Here is a 22,819-nt window from a genome sequence, read left to right on the forward strand (position 1 = left end):
TCTGCACGTGGCTCGTGCATTGAAGAAGACGAGCTTCAAGCGGGATCACAAAGCTTCCTATTGAGGCTGCTTGCCAACGCCCTAAAAATCCTTCTCGGAAACCCGGACCTTGCCCAAGACTACGTGAGGCCACCGTCGGCATGCATGTCGTCAAGATATACACCGTCGTGGCCCTCTTCCTCTTCCTGGTGTTGGAGTACACAAGCCTGTTCGCCCCATTGCTGCGGCAGATCGGAGTCCTCGGTGTCTCGCTGGTCGTTGGTTGGTGGGCGAGCCTCGGCATCAAGCGCCTGCTCAGTTCCCGCCACAAGGTTTCACCAGAGCGACTGGCTGTCGTGGTAGCAGGTACCACGCTGAACCCTTGGCTATTTTAGTCTAAAATACGTCCTGGCATATGTTTAGCCTTTGGCTCTCTTAGCCTAAAATACGTCATGACATGGCACAGATCCGTCACGCTGAAAGGGCCTTCGGCCTATCTTGGCCAGCACTAAGATTATTGTCAAGTCGATCCATGTCCTCACTGCCCCATTTAGCAGCCTGTATAGCATAGCCTATGCATGCGCTGAATGGCTCTTTGCTGAAGCATGAACAGTGTTTCCACTAAGGGTAAGAGTGCCCATCAAAGCGCTGCCGCATAAGAAATGACAATGAAACGCACTGCGAAGACAAGGATAAGGATATGAACTGATGCTTGGGCGAGTTGGTCTGTCATTCCAAAAAGGAACAGTGCAACTTTTGTCAGGCACGAAGGGAAGGACACACGAAGACCAGCGCTTGTCTTCACGTGTCTTTCCTTTCGTCCCTGTCAAACGTTGCACTGTTCCTTTTTGTAAGGAAATGGCAAGAGCAGGTGGCCCACTTGCCACTTAGGTCACGTGGCCTTGTGACGTCACCACAACCTGCCAACAGTGGGAAGTGGAACTTAAATTGATGATTGTTCGCGAGAGGATGCTCGAGAAGAGCAGCCTAGGTCTCACAGGCGCCACTGGTGGCTCTGTTTAAAACAGCCCTTGCAGGGGCAGTGGCGCATCGCGTAACCGCGGAACCACTGCTCAGTGATTGGTATGAGAACTCCCAGCGATAGCGATATATGAATATTAACTAGCCTATGGCAAATTCCGCATATTTGGGCATGTAGGAAGAATCTAGACGACAGAGAGGTAGCAGTTCTGCGGAAGGGATGTCTATATCTCATTGTACTCTTAAGGGAAGGTTAAGCGTTTTGTGACAGGGACCGAAATAGCAGTGTCCGTGTCCGCGAACTGATACGCAAAGAGGATCCCAGGCCGATGAAGGGCCCATTAACGCAATCGCATCATACCCTTAAAGTGGAGCTTAGGCGTACCCTCAAGTTTTTTTGGAGGGCGTTGATCAAAGATAAAGCATATAGTCGGATAGAATTTAAGAACACAGCGGCGTCAAATGAGCCCCTTTCCAGCCAATGGCGTCGGCCGATTCTCATGACTGTGCTAGTATGACAAATCACGGAGTGGCCGATGAAACGGTATAGTTCCCTCCCTCCATGGTCTAAGATAGACCCCTCTCTATTGTGTCGCCGTTGCTTGCATTGTCACCCTAGAAAGGTCGTGAGAATCCGCCGACGCCATTGGCTTGAAGGGGTTCATTGGACGGGGAAATCCGTTGCGTACTTAAGTTGTATCCGACTATAGTGTAATTATTTTAAATTGAAGATAGTTGATTAGAAAGTAAATGATAAAGCAACCCAATGACGACACTGCCGCCGCAGGCCGCGAGATAGGTACCGTCAGAGTCATTCCAAAACGACAGTAGTAAAACGTTACCTCGAAAACATGAACGCAAAAATATTAGCTGCTGGAGACGGACCTATTTTTCTGCATCAATAAAATGCATAAATCGTCAGTGTGGCTGAAGTAAAATCCTTATCTTCTGCGGTTAACATTTCAACAGTCTTGTTCGCGTTGTATTCGACGGTGAAAGTACAAAAGATTTAGCTAATTATTTCTATTGTAAAAAAAAACTGAGGTAAGCACATCGCCTATTCACCTCATTGGTTTAAGAGTAACCTCAACTGATAATTTATTTTGTTTTTATTTAGTGCTATTTTCTCTGTCCATGCGGAACAGTGCAGTCAAACGCTCATACTGCAGTTTGTCTGGCCACTTTATTCTTTCGTCGATTGCAGATAGTGTGCGACGATTACAATCGCTGTCTCATTAACGTCAAAAAATGTGCTAGAGGCACGACATGCACATTAACTTTATAAAGTTTCTTAAAAAATTGGAGGACGTTTAAGTTTCGCCTTTAAGAGTAGAACGCGACAGGGTGTTGCAGCGCTGCCAGGGAGTCCACGGAACGCCATCGCCCGTTCGGCGCGACACCTTGCCCGTTAGACAAATCGCTCTGCTACGTACGGTTACACGGACGCGCGGAGCGGAAAACCACGTAGAAGCGCTGCCAGGCGCCTTGCCGAAACGCGCGGGACTCAAGTTGCAGTCGCAGTTCGTCCGCACATCGTTCTCGACAAACCCGATGCCCCGGACGTCAGCATAGCTTCCACGCCGAACGAACGGGCAGCAAGCCGCAAGCTTCGTGGTGAACGCGCTTTGGATGTGCTCTGCGATGTTCGCCGCTCACCGCGCGATTCCTGCGTGCCCGCACGGCCCCACTGCGCCCGAACGAGAGATATGTCAGACACGTCATTTCCGTTCCTTAAAATCAATTTTCATTTCATTTTCCTTTCTTTGCGGCGCGGTTCGGGTGACCTCAGAGATATGTGAGACAGGCCTCACTTCCTTTCCTTAAAAACAATCTTCATTTCATTTTCATTCCCTTGCGGCGCGGTCCACGTTGTCCACCGAAATGTGACAGGCGTCCCTCCCTTTCCTTGCGCTGCCGTCGCGCTCTATCTGTTGGGGCAGTGGCGTACATTGCAAGGAGGAGGAGGAGGAGGAGGGATTTTTGACGCCGACGACACCGGCTTTTCGGCGGCACGAGCTCCTTGACGCTATGGCGTTAATATAATTACAGAGAAAACTTGTGGGCTACATTTTATCCATCATGGCGAAGCGCAGGAATGCCGGGAAGCGGGTGTTTCTTACCTGGCTTGGCTATTGTTGGGTATAGAACGTGGATTCAGCCGTAAAAATAGGATTTTTCTCGAGCCAAACCTCGAAGAAATGCTGTGAAAGTTTCCATGCCAGCCTAACAAAGAACTTCCACTTCCGGTAAATCTATTAAAGAAGTGATAAACGCAACATTGAAATTAAATTTCAGCACAGGCTAGAGCGTCGGCCGCAGTGGCTCAGTGGTTAGCGCGCTCGACTACTGATCCGGAGTTCCCGGGTTCGAACCCGACCACGGCGGCTGCGTTTTTATGGAGGAAAAACGCTAACGCGCCCGTGTGCTGTGCGATGTCAGTGCACGTTAAAGATCCCCAGGTGGTCGAAATTATTCCGGAGCCCTCCACTACGGCACCTATTCCTTTCTTCTTTCAGTCCCTCCTTTATTCCTTCCCTTACGGCGCGGTTCAGGTGTCCAACGATATATGAGACAGATACTGCGCCATTTCCTTTCCCCAAAAAACCAATTATTATTATTAATAGAGCGTCGCGGCACAACTACCAATTTCGTGATACAATCCACGCTTTTGGCCCAACACTAGCCAACCCAAAGTCGAAATCTCGTCTTCCCGGCATTCCCGCTGCCGATTTTTTTTTAAATTGGTTTTTGGGGAAAGGAAATGGCGCAGTATCTGTCTCATATATCGTTGGACACCTGAACCACGCCGTTAGGGAAGGGTCAAGGGAGGGAGTGAAAGAAGAAAGGAAGAAGGAAGTGCCGTAGTGAAGGGCTCCGGAACAATTTCGACCACCTGGGGATCTTTAACGTGCACTGACATCGTACAGCACACGGGCGCCTTAGCGTAGTGTTCAAAAAAACTCGCATAGACGGTGGCGCCCGCTTTCCATGTACAACATTCTCGGACAACAATTTTAGAAAATTGTAATGTGTTGTTATGGAATATTCCAGGTAATGGTATGAGGAAAACCAGCGAAAAGGACGCATTCACAAGGAGGAGAGATACACAGGACAACGCTGTCAAGCGTTGTCCTGTGTAGTTCTCCTCCTTGTGAATGCGTCCTTTTCGCTGGTTTTCCTCATACCATGCACCAACTGGCCCAACAAGCTACGCTTCTTCAATTCCAGGTAATGGTCATTCTTTCGATGTGTCACAAAATCTTTTAGTCTTTCCATCGCTCGCATTGAGCAGTTTATACAGCCATATGAAACCAATGGGAAATACTTTTGGCGATAGCAAAAACGTGAACAGGAAAAAAATGGAAGCCTGCCTACGGGAAACGTGCGTATATATTGATCCCTGCCGCGGTGGCTCAGTGGTTAGGGCGCTCGACTACTGATCCGGAGTTCCCGGGTTCGAACCCGACCGCGGCGGCTGCGTTTTTATGGAGGCAAAACGCTAAGGCGCCCGTGTGCTGTGTGATGTCAGTGCACGTTAAAGATCCCCAGGTGGTCGAAATTATTCCGGAGCCCTCCACTACGGCACATCTCTCTTCCTTTCTTCTTTCACTCCCTCCTTTACCCTTCCCTTACGGCGCGGTTCAGGTGTACAACGATATATGAGACAGATACTGCGCCATTTCCTTTCCCCCCAAAACTAATTATTATTATTATTATATTGATTGTTATAGTAAAGTATTGCAATATTATAAAAAAAAACCTCGTTCATAAACTGGTGCCCGTTTAAAAATGCTTTTGTAACACCCATGTGCTGTGCGATGTTAGTGCACATTAAAGATCCCCAGTGCACGTTAAGGATCTCCACTACGGCACCTGTTTCTTCCTTTCTTCTTTCATTCCCCCTTTATCCCTTCCCTTACGGCGCGGTTCAGGTGTCCGCCGGTATGTGAGACAGGTACAGCGCCATTTCCTTTTCCCAAAAGCCAATTTTCATTTCATTTCAGAATTGTTGAGTATGCTCTTAGGAAATATTTATAGACTCTATGCCTTCAATACTGTAGTATGTTCGTGACTAATTCACTCGCACACAATCGGAAAAGAGGGCCTCCTTTTACCCGTCGTTGTTTTCTGTGAATATTGCTGTTGAATAAGGGGGTGTAAGTTATTTAACCTCAAGGGAAAAAGAGTGAAACTGGCGAGCTTCGCTTGTCATTAGACAGCGCAACACCGCTAGTTTGCTCGGTGCGTTAACGTGGATAGATGTATGCATAAAGAAAGGCCGAGTTCGAGTCACATGGTAAACGAAAATGACTTCTATGGCACTTTTTCTAGCGCAGTTTGGGTACTTAACGCAGCAGCCGACGCTTCTGTTTTGTGTGGAGAGGCATTCGTCATGCTGAGGGCGGGGCCAGCGAGAGTGACGATTAAGGTAATTGCTACCGCCGAAGGACGCACGCGAACTAGACGCCCTTGGCCATTACCCGTCATCACGCATGATCCTTTTTTTTCTTCACGCAGCTCAGGTTCGTTCCGCGAAAATGTCTCCAGCAAACATGGTCAGGGCAACGTGGCGTTTTTCTGCGGAACTCTGCACTTACGCTGTTCCTTGGGAAGGGAGAGGGACAAGAAGGGCTGTGTAGCTGAAACGACAAATGGCGCCTAAATTGCAATGTCGAAGTCACTCAACACCAAGAACTCGATTGTTTGGTTGCAGGCGCATCGACGCGGCAGACGGAGTTTCAAAGACTTACCAATCATTCACGAAACTTTTTTGAAAGCTCCAAAAATCTATTTCACCCACAAAGTATCTGATGTCGTTTGCGTCCAATTATACCCTTGATATCATAAATCAATCATTCGCTGGGCAAGTTTTATCCAAAGAATCAAGGAAAGGCTCAGAAGTGGCAGGTTTTCCAGTATCTAGCAAATTAGGCGGTGCTTGGTGCAAGCTGTCGGCTTCCCGGATTCGCGGTGAATACGTTGAACTCCTCATTGTGACTTGCCATTCTTTTTTTTAAGGGTTACTGATGTTAAATTGAACTTTGTCTTATTGATATATTACTGCGTTTTAACAATAAATAAACTACTCGAACAGGAAACGAAGCTTTCATACGCTAGTAAGGATTAAATATTATTATACAGGTGGCGTCAGCCCTGGCCAATTTCGAAAGTATCCTGCGATGCTTGTTTTTTTGGGCGCGGGCCCTAGTGGATCGGCTATACCATCACGGAGTCAATCTCTGTGCACAAATCACAAGTCTGAATAGAGTGGCAGCAAAAAAAAAGCGTCTTTTGCTGCCCGACAGACGTCGGAATATCCAGAGAGTTCCATAACCTCTATTATTACTTGCAAGAAAAACTGGGTGCAGTTGTCTCCAACGTCTTTCTAAACGCGCCTCTAACTGAAGGATTACTACAGTTAGGTGACATTAGAATTTTGTTCTTCGTCTTCTAGTAATGCTGCTCTTTAATGACATTCTCTCTGAGCAACGTCTTGACCATCCTCAGAAAGGCAGTCTTTATGAAATTCACATTCCACCACTGCAAACGTTTGTATCGTTCCCATAATATGTAATCCTCATCCGGCTGCCCCGTTCTTGTGGCATCACTTCTTCAGACCAGGAGCAGATGCGACTGGATATGAGCGTTACTCTGCAATGACAATACCCGGTCAAGTAATCTGACAACTTGAATATGCTTCGTACAGAAGTGTGCTTTACTCTTTGTGCTCGTGTCCTTGATTTTCAGGCTGCGACAGCGAACACGGCTTCGTGACAGCGTCGCAGCTGCGTCGCTACGGTTACTACGTGCTCGCCGGCACACAAGACTTGGGCGGCGAGATGGCCAGGGGAATGGAAAGGTTGAAGGTCGACGTAGTAGAACTTCAGGCCTCGAACGAGGGCTCGGTGAATGATGCCTACCAGGACATTTGCGAGAGGCTCTTCAAGGAAGGCAAGTTCCAGCCACTCGTCCATTCGCACTAGCCTTGGGCATTCAAAATGTCCCTGCATGAATCTGTTAAGATAATCGCCCTTGTAGTTAAAAACATGGCGATTCCGTGCGATGGAACGGCATCAATACTGTATGGACCATGATATATTCCGGCGGTTCCCTATATTGTCATGTGTGCGCTAAAAAGTCTGCAAGTGCACATGAGCTATTTGCCAATATACTAATAGGCCTGCTGGCTTTGCAAACAAAGCACTGTATTTAGTGCCACTGTACTACTTTCTATCGTTGATTTTTTAGCAACCCTGCGTGGTTAATGAATTACCTGAACGCAGCGTGTCTAGCTGTCAGTTCTCATACATGTTAGGATAAATATCCATGCCCATTATCACGCAGCGGCGGAATGAGCACACCCACAGATCCCTGGTGCAGTTCAACCACAAGCCATCTCTGCACACAGGCTCCTACTCACAAACTTCATGCTTAAAAACTAAGAAATACCTTGATCCTGACATTTTTGCATTCCTAAACTATGGGCCCCTTTGTTTGGACCTAACAAAGCGACCAAAAAGCGGACAACTTCAGGTATGCCTCATAAGTGGTTTCCTTTGTGAAAAACACGATTAAGCGTTTACCGTTTAGGACTTTCCCTCCAAAAATGACGAGAGGCCAGCGAATAAGTGGGCTACTTGTTTGCCCTTATGGGAGCACCGGAGTCAAGACCCAGCAGACGAACACGGGACGGGCGCTCATCCCTTTTGTCTTTCTTGTGTTTTCGTCTTCCCAGGAGCCCCTTCTTATGTTTCACTACATTTTATACTGAACCGCTAACATCTTGACCAGAATAATCACGTATGAAGCTGCGATCATTACGTTATCAACGCGTTGACATGTCCAACATGTCATCCAACAATAGTGGCGCACTGCCTTTAATCCGTGCTACTTGAACTCTTCGCGTGTTGTCCTGTCTGTAAGGCAAGGCCTCCGCATCAGCCTCTGGAATAACCATAGCAAGCGCTCCTACGGTGCGCAGAGAACCGGCTGCACGCACTAGTGTGCAACGTGGGCTCCGGCGAGCTGGGCGAGCTTGAGTGGATAAGTGACCGGGCCCTGAGGAGAGTACTGGATGAGACCGTCGTGTCCACAGCGAGGCTCGTCAACCGCTTCCTGCCGCTGCTGAGGGAGTCACGGGGCAGGGTGGTCATCTGTGCTGGACCTTCCGGTATGTGCCAAAAGGGAGTCATCCTGTCTCCTGGCTGCTCGCGCCTTAGCCCTTTCATTTCCTGCATTTTAACTTGTTGTTCCAGCAGCTGATAAACTTCGCAATAATTCATAGCCGATACGAAAACCTTGTTAGAGTCTAAGAAGAAAATTAGCTCAACAGCAAAGTGAGGTATTCCTTCAAAGAAATTTTTTTTCCTGCTTGTTCGCACGTTCACACGCCATTCCTGGTTATTAAGATCCAGTTATGTAGCTTATTTTGTCTATTCTAAGTGAATTAAGATACTTGAGGCTGTACAGTGTTCTGCTGTCATGCTACCATTCACTCATCGCTCGCACTAGTTAATTTATAAGAAACGATATACCAGGCTGATTCATTGCACCCTTCGAACAAAAAAGAAGAGCTGCTGCCTCTTTTCGAAGTAAATCCTAAAGATATTCGTTTGCAAGAGGGTGACAGAGATCAAAACGGGTGCACGATATGAGAAAATAACTAAGCTTTCGTCAGCAACATCGGGCTAAAGGGTTAATTCGATAAATGCGGGAAGATATTTTACACTCCTTACTCTTTTATTGACATTCTGAGTGCATCGAAACAGTAACGTTGAGTGGAGATTGAGTTTCCTCGTAATAGCTTCATCCCCAGGTCATTGACAATGGCCTTAGGTTTGGTTTGGTTTGGTTTATGGGGTTTAACGTCCAGAAGCGACTCAGGATATGAGAGACGCTGTAGTGGAGGGCTCAGGGAATTCCGACCACCTGGGGTTCTTTCACGTGCATTGACATCTTATAGTACACAGGCATCTAGAATTTTGCCTCCATCGAAATGCGACCGCCGTGACAGGGCTTGAACCCGCGTCTTTCAGGTCAGCAGCCGAGCACCATAACCACTCAGCCACCGCGGCCGGTCGCAATGGCCTTAGGATATATACGATAAAACTAACGCTCTAAAAAAGTTGTTTTTGACGCTACTTTATGAAAACTATGCACGTCAGTTGTGTCACTCTTCGACCAGGACCTTCCCCAGCGCAAATAAAAACCAAGCCATCACAATCACCAAGACAATAGTCTACATTAGCGCCGCTCAGGCCGACTATGTATACAAATGAAGCTTCATGACCAGACCTCGTGAGAGGATAAAGACCTCCTGAGAGGATAAAGGAATAAAAATATCTCGAGTCCTCTCTTACTGGCTACATTTTTCTGCTCAGGAAGAGTTGCCGTACCGGGAGCCGGAGTATACAGCCTCGTCAACGCCGCCCTTATTTCGTACGCCGACTGCTTGCGGCGCGAAATGTTCAAATTCATGGTTCAGGTCGCCCTCGTTGAGCCAGTGTGGATCAACTACAGGTGCGTCACAGCCGGACTACGCTTTCGTTTATACGACAGCGCAGTAGTCTCAGCGGAACAAGAATCCGGCGGCAACCGTCCGGCGTAATTATGATTGGCTGGCGGGCACTGACATCATCAGTGATGTGACCAGAACCACAAAATCCTGCAGGCGGGAAGGCCGCGGCGTCACCAGACTGGAGATTGCCCCTTGGCTACATGGAAATAATGTCACAAGATCAAATTCGTCCTATATGCATCTACCCCCTGCCAACCATGTCAAGTTGCAGGTGGTGTGTGCGAAGAGCTGGGCAAGAGCAACGTAGGTTTTGCAAGCTCCAACCAGTCACTTCCGGCAAATGCATTAATTGCTTGGGGTGTTATCGCATCGCTCAACACATAACGGATTGAGTGTCCCTGTGCTTCTGATCACTGATGGCCTTGTAAAGCAAACAGATTGATTGTTTATCGATACGGTGGTAACTGCAACGAACGCACTTATTTCAGGGATCAACTTAACCCGTTAAGTGAGAAGGAGCTATGTAGGGCTAAACATTTTGAAAACTGCAGAGGGACGTCGTAGCGGAGGGCTGCCGACTCATTTCCATCGAATCGAAATTTCTATCAGCACGGATTCGATTCTACGACCTCAATGCACAGTAACAAATTTCACTGAACCCATATTCTTTTTTTGTCCACCGGAAGTGAGAAGGAAGGAAGGAAAAGAACTTAAATGGATGAGGAGATGTCTGCCTGGTTGTCGGCCTGGCATGCTACTCCAGCCGGAAGTGAGAGTCACTGCGCCTTCTCATCGTAAAACAGCCGCAGTTAGCACTTTACTGCCAGAGCTCTTTCTATTTAAAAAAACGAAATTTTAGCACCGGATACCTTCGTCCCATTCTGTTTAGTCATGCGTGACGTCTCATTTAGTGGGAGAACATTTTTGCGTGCTTAGACCCCGTGGTCACCTGACACAAAGGTCATGGCGTTGTCGCTTCGTGTTCGAAAAACTGTCTCACGTGCGGCCGAAAGACAAGTACCAACAACGGCACTAGTACTGCTAGGCATCTTAAAATCAACCAAGGGCTGGGTCAGGGATCAAGCACAGGTTAATGCCATCCTAGTCGGAATAAAGAAGAAATGGGCAGGGGAAGAGCATGTAATGCGAAGGCAAGAAAACCGATTGTCGTTAAGGGTAACGCAGTGGATTCCAAGAGAATGGAAGCGTAGCAAGGGGCGGCAGAAAGTTAGCTGGGTGGATGATGTGAAGTTTGTGGGAATAGGTTGGACGCAGCCGGCAAAGGACCGGGTTAATTGGTGAGACATGGGAGAGGCCTTTGCCCTGGAGTGGGTGTAGTCAGGCTGATGATGATGATGATGACGATGATGATGATGATGATGATGATGGTGGTGGTGGTGGTGGTGGTGGTGGTGGTGGTGGTGGTGGTGGTGGTGGTGGTGGTGGTGGTGGTGGTGGTGATGATGATGATGATGTACTTTATCCTCTGTTGCGCCAGCAGGACTCCTTTGATCCGCATGCACTCACCAGGCGTCGCCATCAAGGAGGTGCTTAGCGGCCTGAGCCGCGAACTGTTCGATGACTACTCGCTGCGCTACGCGAACGGCTTCCGCAGCCTGTGGAACTGCCGCACCACGCGGTGGTACGTGGGACCAACCGACACCCTCGCCACGTGCACCTGCCGGGCAGTGAACGACCGTGTGGCACTGCCCGTCTACTCCTGCGGCTACGCCGAGGAGAGGGTGGCCAACGAAGTGCTCGAGCGGTTGCCTTCGCATTTTGCCGATATGGCGCAGTGCTTCCTGTACCAGGCAAGTCGTTGTAGTTTATTTCACACTAAGGCACAGAGTAAGACTATTCTTCGGCGCGTACTGAAGGCCAATACCAGAAGTACCACTTTAAGAGGAATTTGAGAGAACGTAGGGTGTAAGTGTGGATAAAAATAAGTGTTTTTATTGCCTGGAAGGAAGGATAACAATTTGGGCCACATTTTTCAAAATAAGATGTTGAACATAACTCAAAGCAGACCTCACGGCACGTCCTCACCTATTTTCATTAAACCTTGTCCTCATCAACTTTACTACGCCCACTGCAAGGCAAACGCCTCTCGTATACCTCTCCAATTAACCCTATCCTGTGCCAGCTGCGGCAACCTTATCACCGCATGGTTATTAATCTCCTCTGCCCGCCTAATATTTGCCCCCCTCCCTTGATGCGCTTATTTTATCTTGGTATCCAGTTCCCTACTATTAACAACCATCGCTTATCTTGCCTTCGCATTACATGCCCTGCCCACGCCCATTTCTTTCCGTTTTTTTCCTTACTCGCTCCACTTTCCTCACATCTCTTATCATTTCCATACCCCGCTGCGTTTTCCTCAGTTTATGGTCAACCCTTTTCGGTAGCCTCCATGTTTCTGCGTAATAGATAAGTAGCTGTAAGATAGAGCTCTTGTACACTTTTCTTTTCAGGGATGCTGGTAAAGTGCCACTTTTGATCTGAACACATGCGCAGTGGACTCCGCCGCATTCTTATTCTTCTGGTTATTATATTCTCCTGACGTAGACCTGCGGTCTTCACGTGCACTGGGTAGATGTAATTCCGAACCACTTCCACAGCTTCCCTGCCTTTAGTAAATTGCTGTTCCTTTCTGAGCCTGATTAACATTCGTTTAGTTTCCGGCATATGACTTTTTAGGCCACTCATCCATCTTCGCCTTTCTAGAAAATTTATCATGCCAGGCAATTTGTCCCTAGAGAGTTATTTAACTTACGAAGGCAATGCCCCCAACAAATCGCAGATTAATAATGTACTTTCCAGCGACTTTTATCCCCAGTTCTTCATAATCGTTATCTCTAAATGCCTCCTATAAACACGCGGTGAATAGCAATGGAGAGATCGTGTCTCCCTGCTTGACACCCTTTCTTATTAAGATTTTATTATTTTAATTATTTTCTCTATGAAGAACTATGTTTTCTATGCGGCAGCTATAGAAATTTTCTAAAAACTTCAAATATTCCTCTTTTACACCCTGGTTCTGTAATGTCTGCACGTCTTCTTGGTTTAGCCTGCCAATTGATTTCTCGTAACCTATGAATGTCATATACAGGGATGGATTATATTCTCCGCATTTCCGTATAACCAGAGTGATAGAGTGAATAATGGCGTATTATCGAGTAGCCTTTACTAAAACCACCTTGATCCTTTGACTAAGTCCATCTCTACCGTGATTGTATAAGTGATTGCCTTAGTAAATATTTGTTAGGCGGCAGACAGTAAGCTGTTTTTTCATTGCATTCACGTACAGGTTTTGGTGAACAAAGACAATATTTTTGTACTTTCAAGATTCCTGTATGCTCGAGGTCTAGGCATTGCATTCACAGGGTGGCTTGTTTTTCTAGCACAATCTGCCCTGCGTCCTTCAAGAAATTTGCTGTTACCTCAACGTCACCAGCTGCTTTCTCCCTTTTGCATTGTTCTTAAAGTTTTCTTTAATTCCTCTTTCTATACCGGCGACACCCTTAATTCCTCTGTACTGCTGCCCCTCAATAACGTTCAACTGCACTGGCTATTGTATAGACACGTGTCGAACTCTTCGGCTACTTTAACTATCTTATCCACATTGCTAATAACATATCTTTCCTTATCTATCAACGCATGTATCTGATTTTCGCCTATGCCTAGTTTCCTCTTGACTGCTTTTAGGCTGCCTCCGTTGTTTAGAGCTTGCTCGACTCTCTGCGTATTATCATACACCGGTTACCGTACGCTTATTGATTAACCTTAATAGCTGTGAGACATTTAGAGGCCTACGCCACCCCCTCCCCACTTCAACTGAGCACTCCGTAATGATATATGGGAGATTATTAATGGTTTTTCGAACTCCTTGGTTAAAGCAGTATATATATGTTGTGCGGCGTTATCCTGACTTCCTTTCACACACTGATGGGCTGTTTCATCTACATTTCATATTTCCGAGGATATCAGCATCCTGCATGGTGCTAGAATGAGCGCAAAATACGAAACATATTTCATGTTAGTCTCACCACTGGGGCTTCCCCGTGTCGACTTCCTGTTTTCTCGTTGTGCGGAAGAATGTATTCATGATCCGTAAATTTTCTCTCTGCGAACTCTACTAATAACTCGCGCCTGCTATTCTTAAAACCTGTGCCGTAGTCACCCACTGCCTGGTGTCCTGTCAGCCCTTGTGTACTTTGGCATCAAAGGCTCTCATCAGTACAGTTTTCTGTTTTTACTTTACTCATTGCCGACTCCATGTCTTCATGGAAGCTTGCGTCTGTCTGGTCAGCATGACTAGATAGCCGCGTAGGTTTGTACCACCTTCAAACTTCTCCTTTTTATTATGCTTAATGACAATAGCTACCACCCTTTTGTAAATAGTACAGAGTTCCTCTAATTTTCCAGCTATATCCTGATTGATGGGGAATCCTGCATCCGATTCTCGTCTGTCTGCTATTCACAGGACCATAGTATGTGCCCGCCCTTTAGCACTGTATACGCATTATCTGTCCTCCTATCCTAGCTAAGCCCTATGACATCCCGTTTAATACGCGCTAGTTCCTCGAACAGCACTGCTAGACTATCTTAACCGGACAAGGTTATAGCGTTAGACGTTTCCAACTTCAGTTCCCAATGGCGCCCTGTACGGAGCCAGAAATTCTTGGCACCCTTCGCTGCGTCCCAGGTTGGACCAGCACCTTGGTCAGTTGCAGCAGCAGCTGGGGACTGAAGGCCAGGTGTTAACACCTGAGGCGGTGGCCGAGTACTACGCCATATTAATAAAATCCTGTTCTGGTGACGTGGATTTTTTATCCGGTGAAGAATTTCGGTGCGCTGGGATTCGAACCGCAGTCCTCTCTCACGTGAACAGGACGCTCCACCTTTACGCCAACGCTGCCTCTGTCCAATCTCTGCACGTCGCAAACTAGCATGATGACATCAGCAGTACACAGTGTTCTTAACGAAGCTTCATTTAATGGTCTAATTGAAAATTTTAAGGTTGAATAAAGTACAAACCGCGTGGCCCGCAGCCGCTCGCCCAGCTCCGTGCCTGGTCAGAACTTGGCGACGACTCCGGAAGACCGCCTGCCATCCGTGAGCGGATCGCCAGCCCAGGGTTCATGCAGAGGCTTCTACAAACCACGATGTCGCCCAAGCCCGTGCCCTTCCGAGCGTCGGAGATGTCGACACCCACGCGCGAGCTGCAGACGCTCAAGGCCGAGTACTTCGCGTCTAGCGATAGGACCGAAGAAGTCTCCCCACCACCCAAGACACCCCCACCACTGGTGCGGGTGAGAGGGGAGGCGTTCAAGCCTCGTCGTTCGCAGGAGCACGTCAAAGCTGGTCCTTCGTACACGAGCACGGGCCCGCCTTCACCATCCCCAGGTACAAGGACTCTCTTTCGCGCGTCTCAAAGGCGTACTCGGGGTGCAAGATCTGTAGGCTTCTTGCATGCTGTGTGTTAGTTTTTTTCTTACCTCACGACGCCCGCCGTCCTCAGTCCTAGGCTGAAGAGCGTAACTTCGCCTTCTCCACACCTGCGTTCCTTTCTTTCTCTGGCGTTTCAGCCTTACTCTTGCACTACAGCTCTTTCCTGGTGTCGTCGTAGTTGCGTCCGCGTTCCCAAAGCACGCACGCTCTTTTTTCTACACGTTCAGCGCGAGAATGCGAAATCATTGCTACCAGCTGGCTAGCTGCCGCCAATATTGCATAGCCCAGCTACAATATTTTCACATCTCCTCTTTATGTGAAACACATCCCCGCCGCCTTCTCCACTGTTCTGGACAAGAGAAAAGAAAGATATTCGAAGAGAGCAGTTCTAGCCTTCAACGTCAATGCTTTCCTTTTATCGAGAGTACGGATACTACTGTCTGGGTGGACTCGAGAGTAGTTCCCGCTAGGGGGTTGTGTTTCACGTGTCTTTGCGTCATTCGCATACACGGCTCGCATTTCTACTATGAGCAGACATTTGCAAAACTGTCGAAAGCTATTTCACACATGCGATCTTTGAAACAGAGTTTTAAGATCCCTTGCGAGGATATTAGGCGTGAAATTGCTTTCTTCTGAATCGTAAATCTCTGTTCGAGAACCGGGCTGGGCCAGTGTTGTATGGTCACGAGATACGAAGTCCACGAACGCAAATTGCACTTTGTTCCGTTGTGGAAACCGACTTTTATCAACTGCGTTTTCTCCATTCGGGGAGAGCTCACTACATGTTCGAGGAAAACAATTCACCCAGTGCATTAATCTTTTAATTTACTGCATTGCGGCAATGTAGCGATAGCAAATCGCATGTGTGAATGATAACTGTAAACATCGGTCAAACATGGGTTCGAACCCGACCGCGGCGGCTGCGTTTTTATGGAGGAAAAACGCTAAGGCGCCCGTGTGCTGTGCGATGTCAGTGCACGTTAAAGATCCCCGGTTGGTCGAAATTATTCCGGAGCCCTCCACTACGGCACCTCTTTCTTCCATCTTTCACTCCCTCCTTTATCCCTTCTCTTACGGCGCGATTCAGGTGTCCAATGATATATGAGACAGATACTGCGCTATTTCCTTTCCCCAAAAAACCAATTATTATCGGTTAAACATTGTTTCATGCGGTGATACCTACTGAAATTTCTTCGGTTAAGACAGAGCCTTTTTAAAATACTGAGAAAGCATGATGCAACAGAAGCACTTTCAAATGCTTCGTCTCAATCTAAAACGCTAAACATTGTCTACAAGTCTTAAGAATGTTTTACATTTGTTTGGCCTGAGCGCTGTATTACATGTTTATGTTCCTAGTGTTTGCGTGTGCGTGCGTGCGTGCGTGAGTGTGTGTGTGTGTGTTGGGGGGGGAGGGGGTTGGCCCCTTAATCCTCACATCACTACCTCCCAGTCGATGACCCTTTAGTGTTTTTAGATGAGGGCATTCGTTTGTCCCGCATAGGAGCCGAGCAGGCCCAGGCCGCCAGAGCACGGCCGTCGCCCGAGCAGGCTGTTCGTCAAGCCCGCCGCCCTGAACCGGAGAGAGATGACGACGCGAGCAGCTCCGACGCGACCGCCTCGCCGGAGCCCCCTTCCGACTCGTCCAACACAGCGTCGTCGCCCAAGGAAGGCTCTGGCCCCGTGACCCCGCCTTCCGACGAGGAAGCTTCGGCCTTGTTGCTGGACGTGATGGAAGACACGCAGTGCGATATCGTCGCCTCCATTCTGGCCTCCGTGCAACGCTCGGTTCGCGAGAGGACAAACACCTCGTACTCTTTTAGCGGGTATGAAACATTCCCAGCTATGCTCCGGGGGGGTCAAAAAGTGCACACTACAACGGCACCACTTGGTAACGTTTGAACTCATTCTTCTCTTTTGTGCCCTATGTATGTGTAGATCATACGTTAGACAAGAACTTGTTTGGCTAAACAGCACTCTCGCCATTAAAACCTAATCAGCATCGCCATGGCCACCTTAATCATGCGTCCCTTAAGGCGTACCCATGTGTGGGATGGAAAGAATTTAGCACAGCCCATTATGTCACATTTTTTTCATATAGGATGTGGAGGCTCCGTCATGCCAGTTGGCTCGTTGCCTCAGCGCGCTTGCACATGTGCCGACTGCGCCAAGAATAACAAGGCAACCGACGATCTTGTGTCGCGCTCGGGCCGCCGGCAGCTGAGAGTCAGGTGACACCAACGGCGCCGGTGCGCGATGAGCCTAAGAATCCCAATAATCCTTACGAAAACTCGTGACTTCCGACATGTGGTGCTTTGGTTGTCCGTAACTGATGTTACGTGTTTGTTGCAGCCTCCTTATTCTGCATCGCAGGTACACAACGCGCCCTTAACAGCTAACTAAGGATCCTGCCAATGAAGCATATCCTCTTGAAATGGAACTTGAACCGAACCTACACTAATTTTTACCAACTAAGTTGAATTAAATTGAACTACGTGAACTTTTTTTGCGTTCAGGCTTAAAGAGACCTCTACAGCAACTCGATATTATGATGTGTTCCATGAACGTTAGGAGCAATCTCTGCTTTCGATGTATTCACTACACTCTTTGACACCATGCAAGAGAGATGGGAGCAGGGAGCTCTTTCGGCGTTTGCTCGGTGCCGAACGATAGAGTCTGATGGTCCAAGACATAACGCTACTCATTTTTAAACCAGCCAGAAGACGCGACACAAAGGAAGAAGCAAACAAGACGAGGCTGGACTAACAACTGAAGTTTTATTGAAAGGAAGAAAACAACGAAGACTCGCACTGAGATGCGCGCGCACATAAGCCGTATCAGTGAAAGGGCACACGAAAAAATTTTTCAATGTCAGGGTCTTACTAACAAGTTATCTAAAAAGGCAAATTCCTTAGCGTGAAGGTTTACCGACGGCTTAGCCACACACGTGTCCTTAGCCTTAGCAATGTAGAAGGCTTCAACTATCTCGCGACAGATTTGTTTTTCATTTCTATAAACTACAGTAGTGTCGCTGAAGTCAGGCGTGCAAAGAGACAGATCATCGTCCGATTTGCATTCTCGAGATTGCACGTGCAACGCCAGATTAGAGTTCGCCTTCCCACCCAGAGAGTTAGAATGCTCCGTCAGGCGCACATTTAGACATCTGCCCGTCTGCCCGTAGTAGCATCGACCACAAGGCAGCGGAACGCGATACACCACATTCTTTCTGCAAGGGGTGAGCCGTGTCTTATGTGACACTGTGCATCGGGAACGATCACTTGATGTTTTATCAAGCCTCCTTTTTACGCTGGCGCACAAGCCTCCTATCTTGTTTTTAGCTGTGAAGACAACGCCAACGTCATACTTCGCCGCAAGTTTCTTGAGTCGGTGTGAAACACCATGGAGGTAGGGATAGGCGGCCACCTTTTTTCGCCGCACCTCCACGTCAGCATCTTCCGGCCCCGTGTTGCTCTTTCTCAAGTGAGTCAAAACACGTTCAGACAAGCGGGCAAGGTGGGCAGTTGGAAACCCAGCTGCCATTAACTTTGAAACCTGCTGCGAGAATGAGTCCTCACGGGGCCGGAGAAAGAGCAACACGGGGCCGGAAGATGCTGACGTGGAGGTGCGGCGAAAAAAGGTGGCCGCCTTTCCCTACCTCCATGGTGTTTCACACCGACTCAAGAAACTTGCGGCGAAGTATGACGTTGGCGTTGTCTTCACAGCTAAAAACAAGATAGGAGGCTTGTGCGCCAGCGTAAAAAGGAGGCTTGATAAAACATCAAGTGATCGTTCCCGATGCACAGTGTCACATAAGACACGGCTCACCCCTTGCAGAAAGAATGTGGTGTATCGCGTTCCGCTGCCTTGTGGTCGATGCTACTACGGGCAGACGGGCAGATGTCTAAATGTGCGCCTGACGGAGCATTCTAACTCTCTGGGTGGGAAGGCGAACGCTAATCTGGCGTTGCACGTGCAATCTCGAGAATGCAAATCGGACGATGATCTGTCTCTTTGCACGCCTGACTTCAGCGACACTACTGTAGTTTATAGAAATGAAAAACAAATCTGTCGCGAGATAGTTGAAGCCTTCTACATTGCTAAGGCTAAGGACACGTGTGTGGCTAAGCCGTCGGTAAACCTTCACGCTAAGGAATTTGCCTTTTTAGATAACTTGTTAGTAAGACCCTGACATTGAAAAAATTTTTTGTGTGCCCTTTCACTGATACGGCTTATGTGCGCGCGCATCTCAGTGCGAGTCTTCGTTGTTTTCTTCCTTTCAATAAAACTTCAGTTGTTAGTCCAGCCTCGTCTTGTTTGCTTCTTCCTTTGTGTCGCGTCTTCTGGCTGGTTTAAAAATGAATACTTACCAACTCGCCCAGTCCTCAACCTTGTTGAATATAACGCTACCACATTTAATCAAACAAACTTCAGTTACTTTTCAAATATTTTGACCTGATATTGACTCAGCCGTCTTGTAGAGTGCATTTCAAAAGTATGACAGGGGCAGCGCGTGGCGAAGCAACCACATGTGAATAGCGCTAATTCAAACTTCAGCCTCGCTGATTGCAACAACTACCCTTTACTTCAAAAGCGTGCTATACGTTGTCAAATACAGCAATGGTGGTGAAAATTATCGTCGATTTGCATTCTTCGCTTTCACTCTTTACAAGCCTGCCACCGAAGCGCTTTTTTCGGTGTCCGCTTGATTGGACACGCGCGGCGGGCACCATGCGCCCTCCAGGAAAGCAAACTGGACCTGTCAGACATTTCTTCAAGCAAAAGCATTACCGTAGGCTCTAATTTCAAGCAAAAAAAGGCGATGTACTCACGATCAGCTCAGGACCTTAGATGGGCTTTGCAACCTTTGTCAACAGCAAGCACAGTGCGCGTACGCGCAATAGGTCGGCCCACATTGCAATGTTGGAAGCATGTCCACGATCGAACAACTTAAGTAGTTTCTAGACGTTGTGACCGCAGAAATAGTCAGCACGGACCCGCACAAACAGCAAATCACATGCGCGGTGCTGGGGAAGCCGGCTAAAGCACCCCGCTTCTATTTTCAGCCGTCGCCGCTAGGAGGCTTTCAGTGGTGCCCTTCAGTGATGCACAGGAAGTATAGGCTCCCTAAAGACCTCCCCATCGGGCGCAGGCAGATGTCAGAAAACCTACCCTTGGGAATGCTGGTAAAAAGAGCGGAAAGATCTTGACTCCAGCTAGGAATATGGCTACTACAGGGGAACGCTTATTAGAGAGGTCAACAAGGTCTAGACGTGCCTTGTAGGTTGCATGATGGTGACATCAAGTTTTCGTCCCGTTTTAGGCACCTTATATGTCCCTTATGGGAGCTCTATAGATAACTGCCTGCTTAATAGTGGGCTGCAGGTGCATTGTGTCACTGACGCACTTTCAGGAGTCGTACACATGCCGAGCTTCTCCGCTGCCTTTCGGAGATGCCAAGAAGACAGCATTTTTTTTCATTCTCTTCCATAACCACCCTCTCTCTTCACACACAGGACTGAAAAACTGGTTCGGTGTCCCGCAACTCAGGCGCCTCCCCGAAAACGGCCACCGCCACCCGGACTAGAGCTGGCGCTGTCCCCAAGGTCCCCGTACTTGATGGGAGTCGAACCTCTCCCGCCAAACTTCATGGAGCTGATCTCCCCACCGACTGAGTCCGAGCGGGTTTCGTCGCCCACTAGCACCACCGGGGAGGAACACAGCCGTAGCCCCATCGATTCGGCCAATCGCATCGAGGTATTGTGGCTTCGCGGCAAATAAACGCATCGATTCTCGTAGACGACTACATCTCGACTGTTTGAGAAGGTCCTGTCTGAGTTCGTTATCCAGCTGGGCTTAGAGATTACCAACCAACCATCATTACTTCTTTGGCCCGATGAAACAGCTGCAGTATTTGGATGTTCTTGGTCTGCAATATACACACCTCCATGAGCTTGAAATGTGCAGTGAACAGCAGTTGAAGGGTGGCTATTTCGAAGTTCTACTCAAGTGGATTCCTGTTCTGAATCTCACCGTACTGTTATGTGGAAAGAAAGAAAAAATATTAATATTACACGCCTTTTAGTACCTCCAGCCGGCATCAAAAAACAAAGGGGGGCAGAAGGATATGTTCGAGTAATACTTTTTGACGAGCTACTTGGTTCATGACCTATGAAAACAAGTGTGCTCTTAACAGACGAAGACAGAAGGAGAGCATACACGACACACCCCTCTAAGTGACGCGTTGCAGTGATGTTGTGTGCGAAGTCATTGCATGCTCCCAATCAGTGTGCCTTGTTTACACCAAAGCCGCTCAATTAGATACATTTTCCCTTTAGAGCCGTCGATATAGAACTACAGGGGGCAATTAAGTCTCCTTATGTGCTTTGAATGCGAAAGCATTGCGCACTACTGCTGCTTGCGTTGGTACGTTTCTGATTATGTCTGTGATATTCTGTGAGTTTGTGCAACTTAGTTCCCGCTGGCCACCCAACCGTACGCCATTCGGAGCTACGTCGGTTAATACCAATATATGCAGAATTCGCCATTCTCTAATTAACATTCATAGATGTTTGCGAGTCTTCATACCACTACCAGTGCAGTGGCGCAGCGGTTAAGTGATGCGCCACTGTACTCGCAGGTGGCTGTTCCTGTCACAGCCACCCGTAGGGATTGTGCGACCCATGTTGCTCTTACTAGGTAACCTCTCGTGCAGCTGGAGCGACGCTCCTCCGAATTTCTTCGAGCTTACCCGAATTACCAGCAGAGCTTACCCGAGCTTCCTCCCATTGGCTGCCGCTTGCGCAGTGCTCCTCCGAACTTGCACGAGCTTACCCGAGTTACAACCGAGTAACTCGGGTAAGTGTCCACCGGATGTACACTTTGTGTCCACGCTATGCATGAGGCACGTAATGCCTACGCTTTAAGACCCACTATCGCTTTACAGGCTGCTCTTGTTCCACAGAATAAAGGCCTGAGGGTCGAGTTGGTGCATGATGAAATGAACGGCGGCGCAAACAAGGACACTGCGCATGTGGTGTCTTCTTTCTTGTTAGTGTCCTTGTTTGCGCCGCCGTTCATCTTGTTCCACCGCTTCGCGCAGGTGGTGCCGGCAACGCCCGAACCCGTGCGCCATTCTTCACTGTTGCCCGATGCCACCGGCCCACCGCGCAAGTTCGTCGCTGCCAGGCACTCCGAGTACCTGCGAAGGCATCGGTTGTCAGGTCATGCGGATCCGGAAGCGGAAATAGGGGACTCTGACCAGAAGGACTCGCCTGATGAGCCCCCCATATCCACCACGGACCACCAGGACCAGGGCAGCCTGCGCCGCAGGCAGGCCACCAAGGACCCCGAGGAGCCCCCGCACTATTGATGGGTGGCGCAACGTATCGAGACTCGGATTGTACATAGCCTTGAAATTACAATGTTACAGTGATGTCTTTCGCAAATCGGTGTAAATATCATGGCGGATTACTTATCTGTAATGCAGGTACTGCGCAGATTTTGCTTGCGTCTGTTTTCTAGTTCACTGGATGACACGTACACACGATTTGTTTTCTTTGTGCTGTCCGCATTTATTCAAGGAACCGTAAAAGACTCATTATTTTTTTATGAAATATCTTAACGCAGGAAATAGCCCCTGCTTGGAAGTTAGTTGCCCCTTTCTTGCTGTCTTCTTTTTCATGAAATCATCGAGGTCAACCGTGAGACATTTTACGTCAATGTTCGTTTTTCGGCCATGCGGAAATAAAACTAATATTCACAGTATCATCAGAAAGTGGTTAAGCAAATGCTAAACTCACTTCATTGGTTAATAACGTACAGTTCTGTCAAAAGTTATGCAGCCCAAGCGGTATGCTTCTGAGCCCTGCACAGCGGCTCCTCGTCATTACTCAG

At 48.2% G+C, this 22,819-nt stretch overlaps 1 protein-coding gene across 1 annotated transcript; it reads left to right on the forward strand.

Annotated features, from left to right (window-relative positions):
* Window positions 1-140: 140 nt before the first annotated feature.
* LOC144103658 (uncharacterized) lies at window positions 141-22,310 on the forward strand. Its single transcript, XM_077636320.1, has 9 exons — window positions 141-345; window positions 6,709-6,912; window positions 7,943-8,131; window positions 9,342-9,480; window positions 10,980-11,289; window positions 14,530-14,884; window positions 16,431-16,752; window positions 20,440-20,680; window positions 22,026-22,310. Exons 1-9 carry the CDS (start codon window positions 141-143, stop codon window positions 22,293-22,295), a joined length of 2,235 nt encoding a protein of 744 aa, XP_077492446.1. The 3' UTR covers window positions 22,296-22,310.
* The last annotated feature ends 509 nt before the right edge of the window (window positions 22,311-22,819 follow it).

Source organism: Amblyomma americanum, chromosome 9, assembly GCF_052857255.1.
Source record: "Amblyomma americanum isolate KBUSLIRL-KWMA chromosome 9, ASM5285725v1, whole genome shotgun sequence".
In the NCBI taxonomy this organism is placed as follows: Eukaryota; Metazoa; Arthropoda; class Arachnida; order Ixodida; family Ixodidae; genus Amblyomma; species Amblyomma americanum.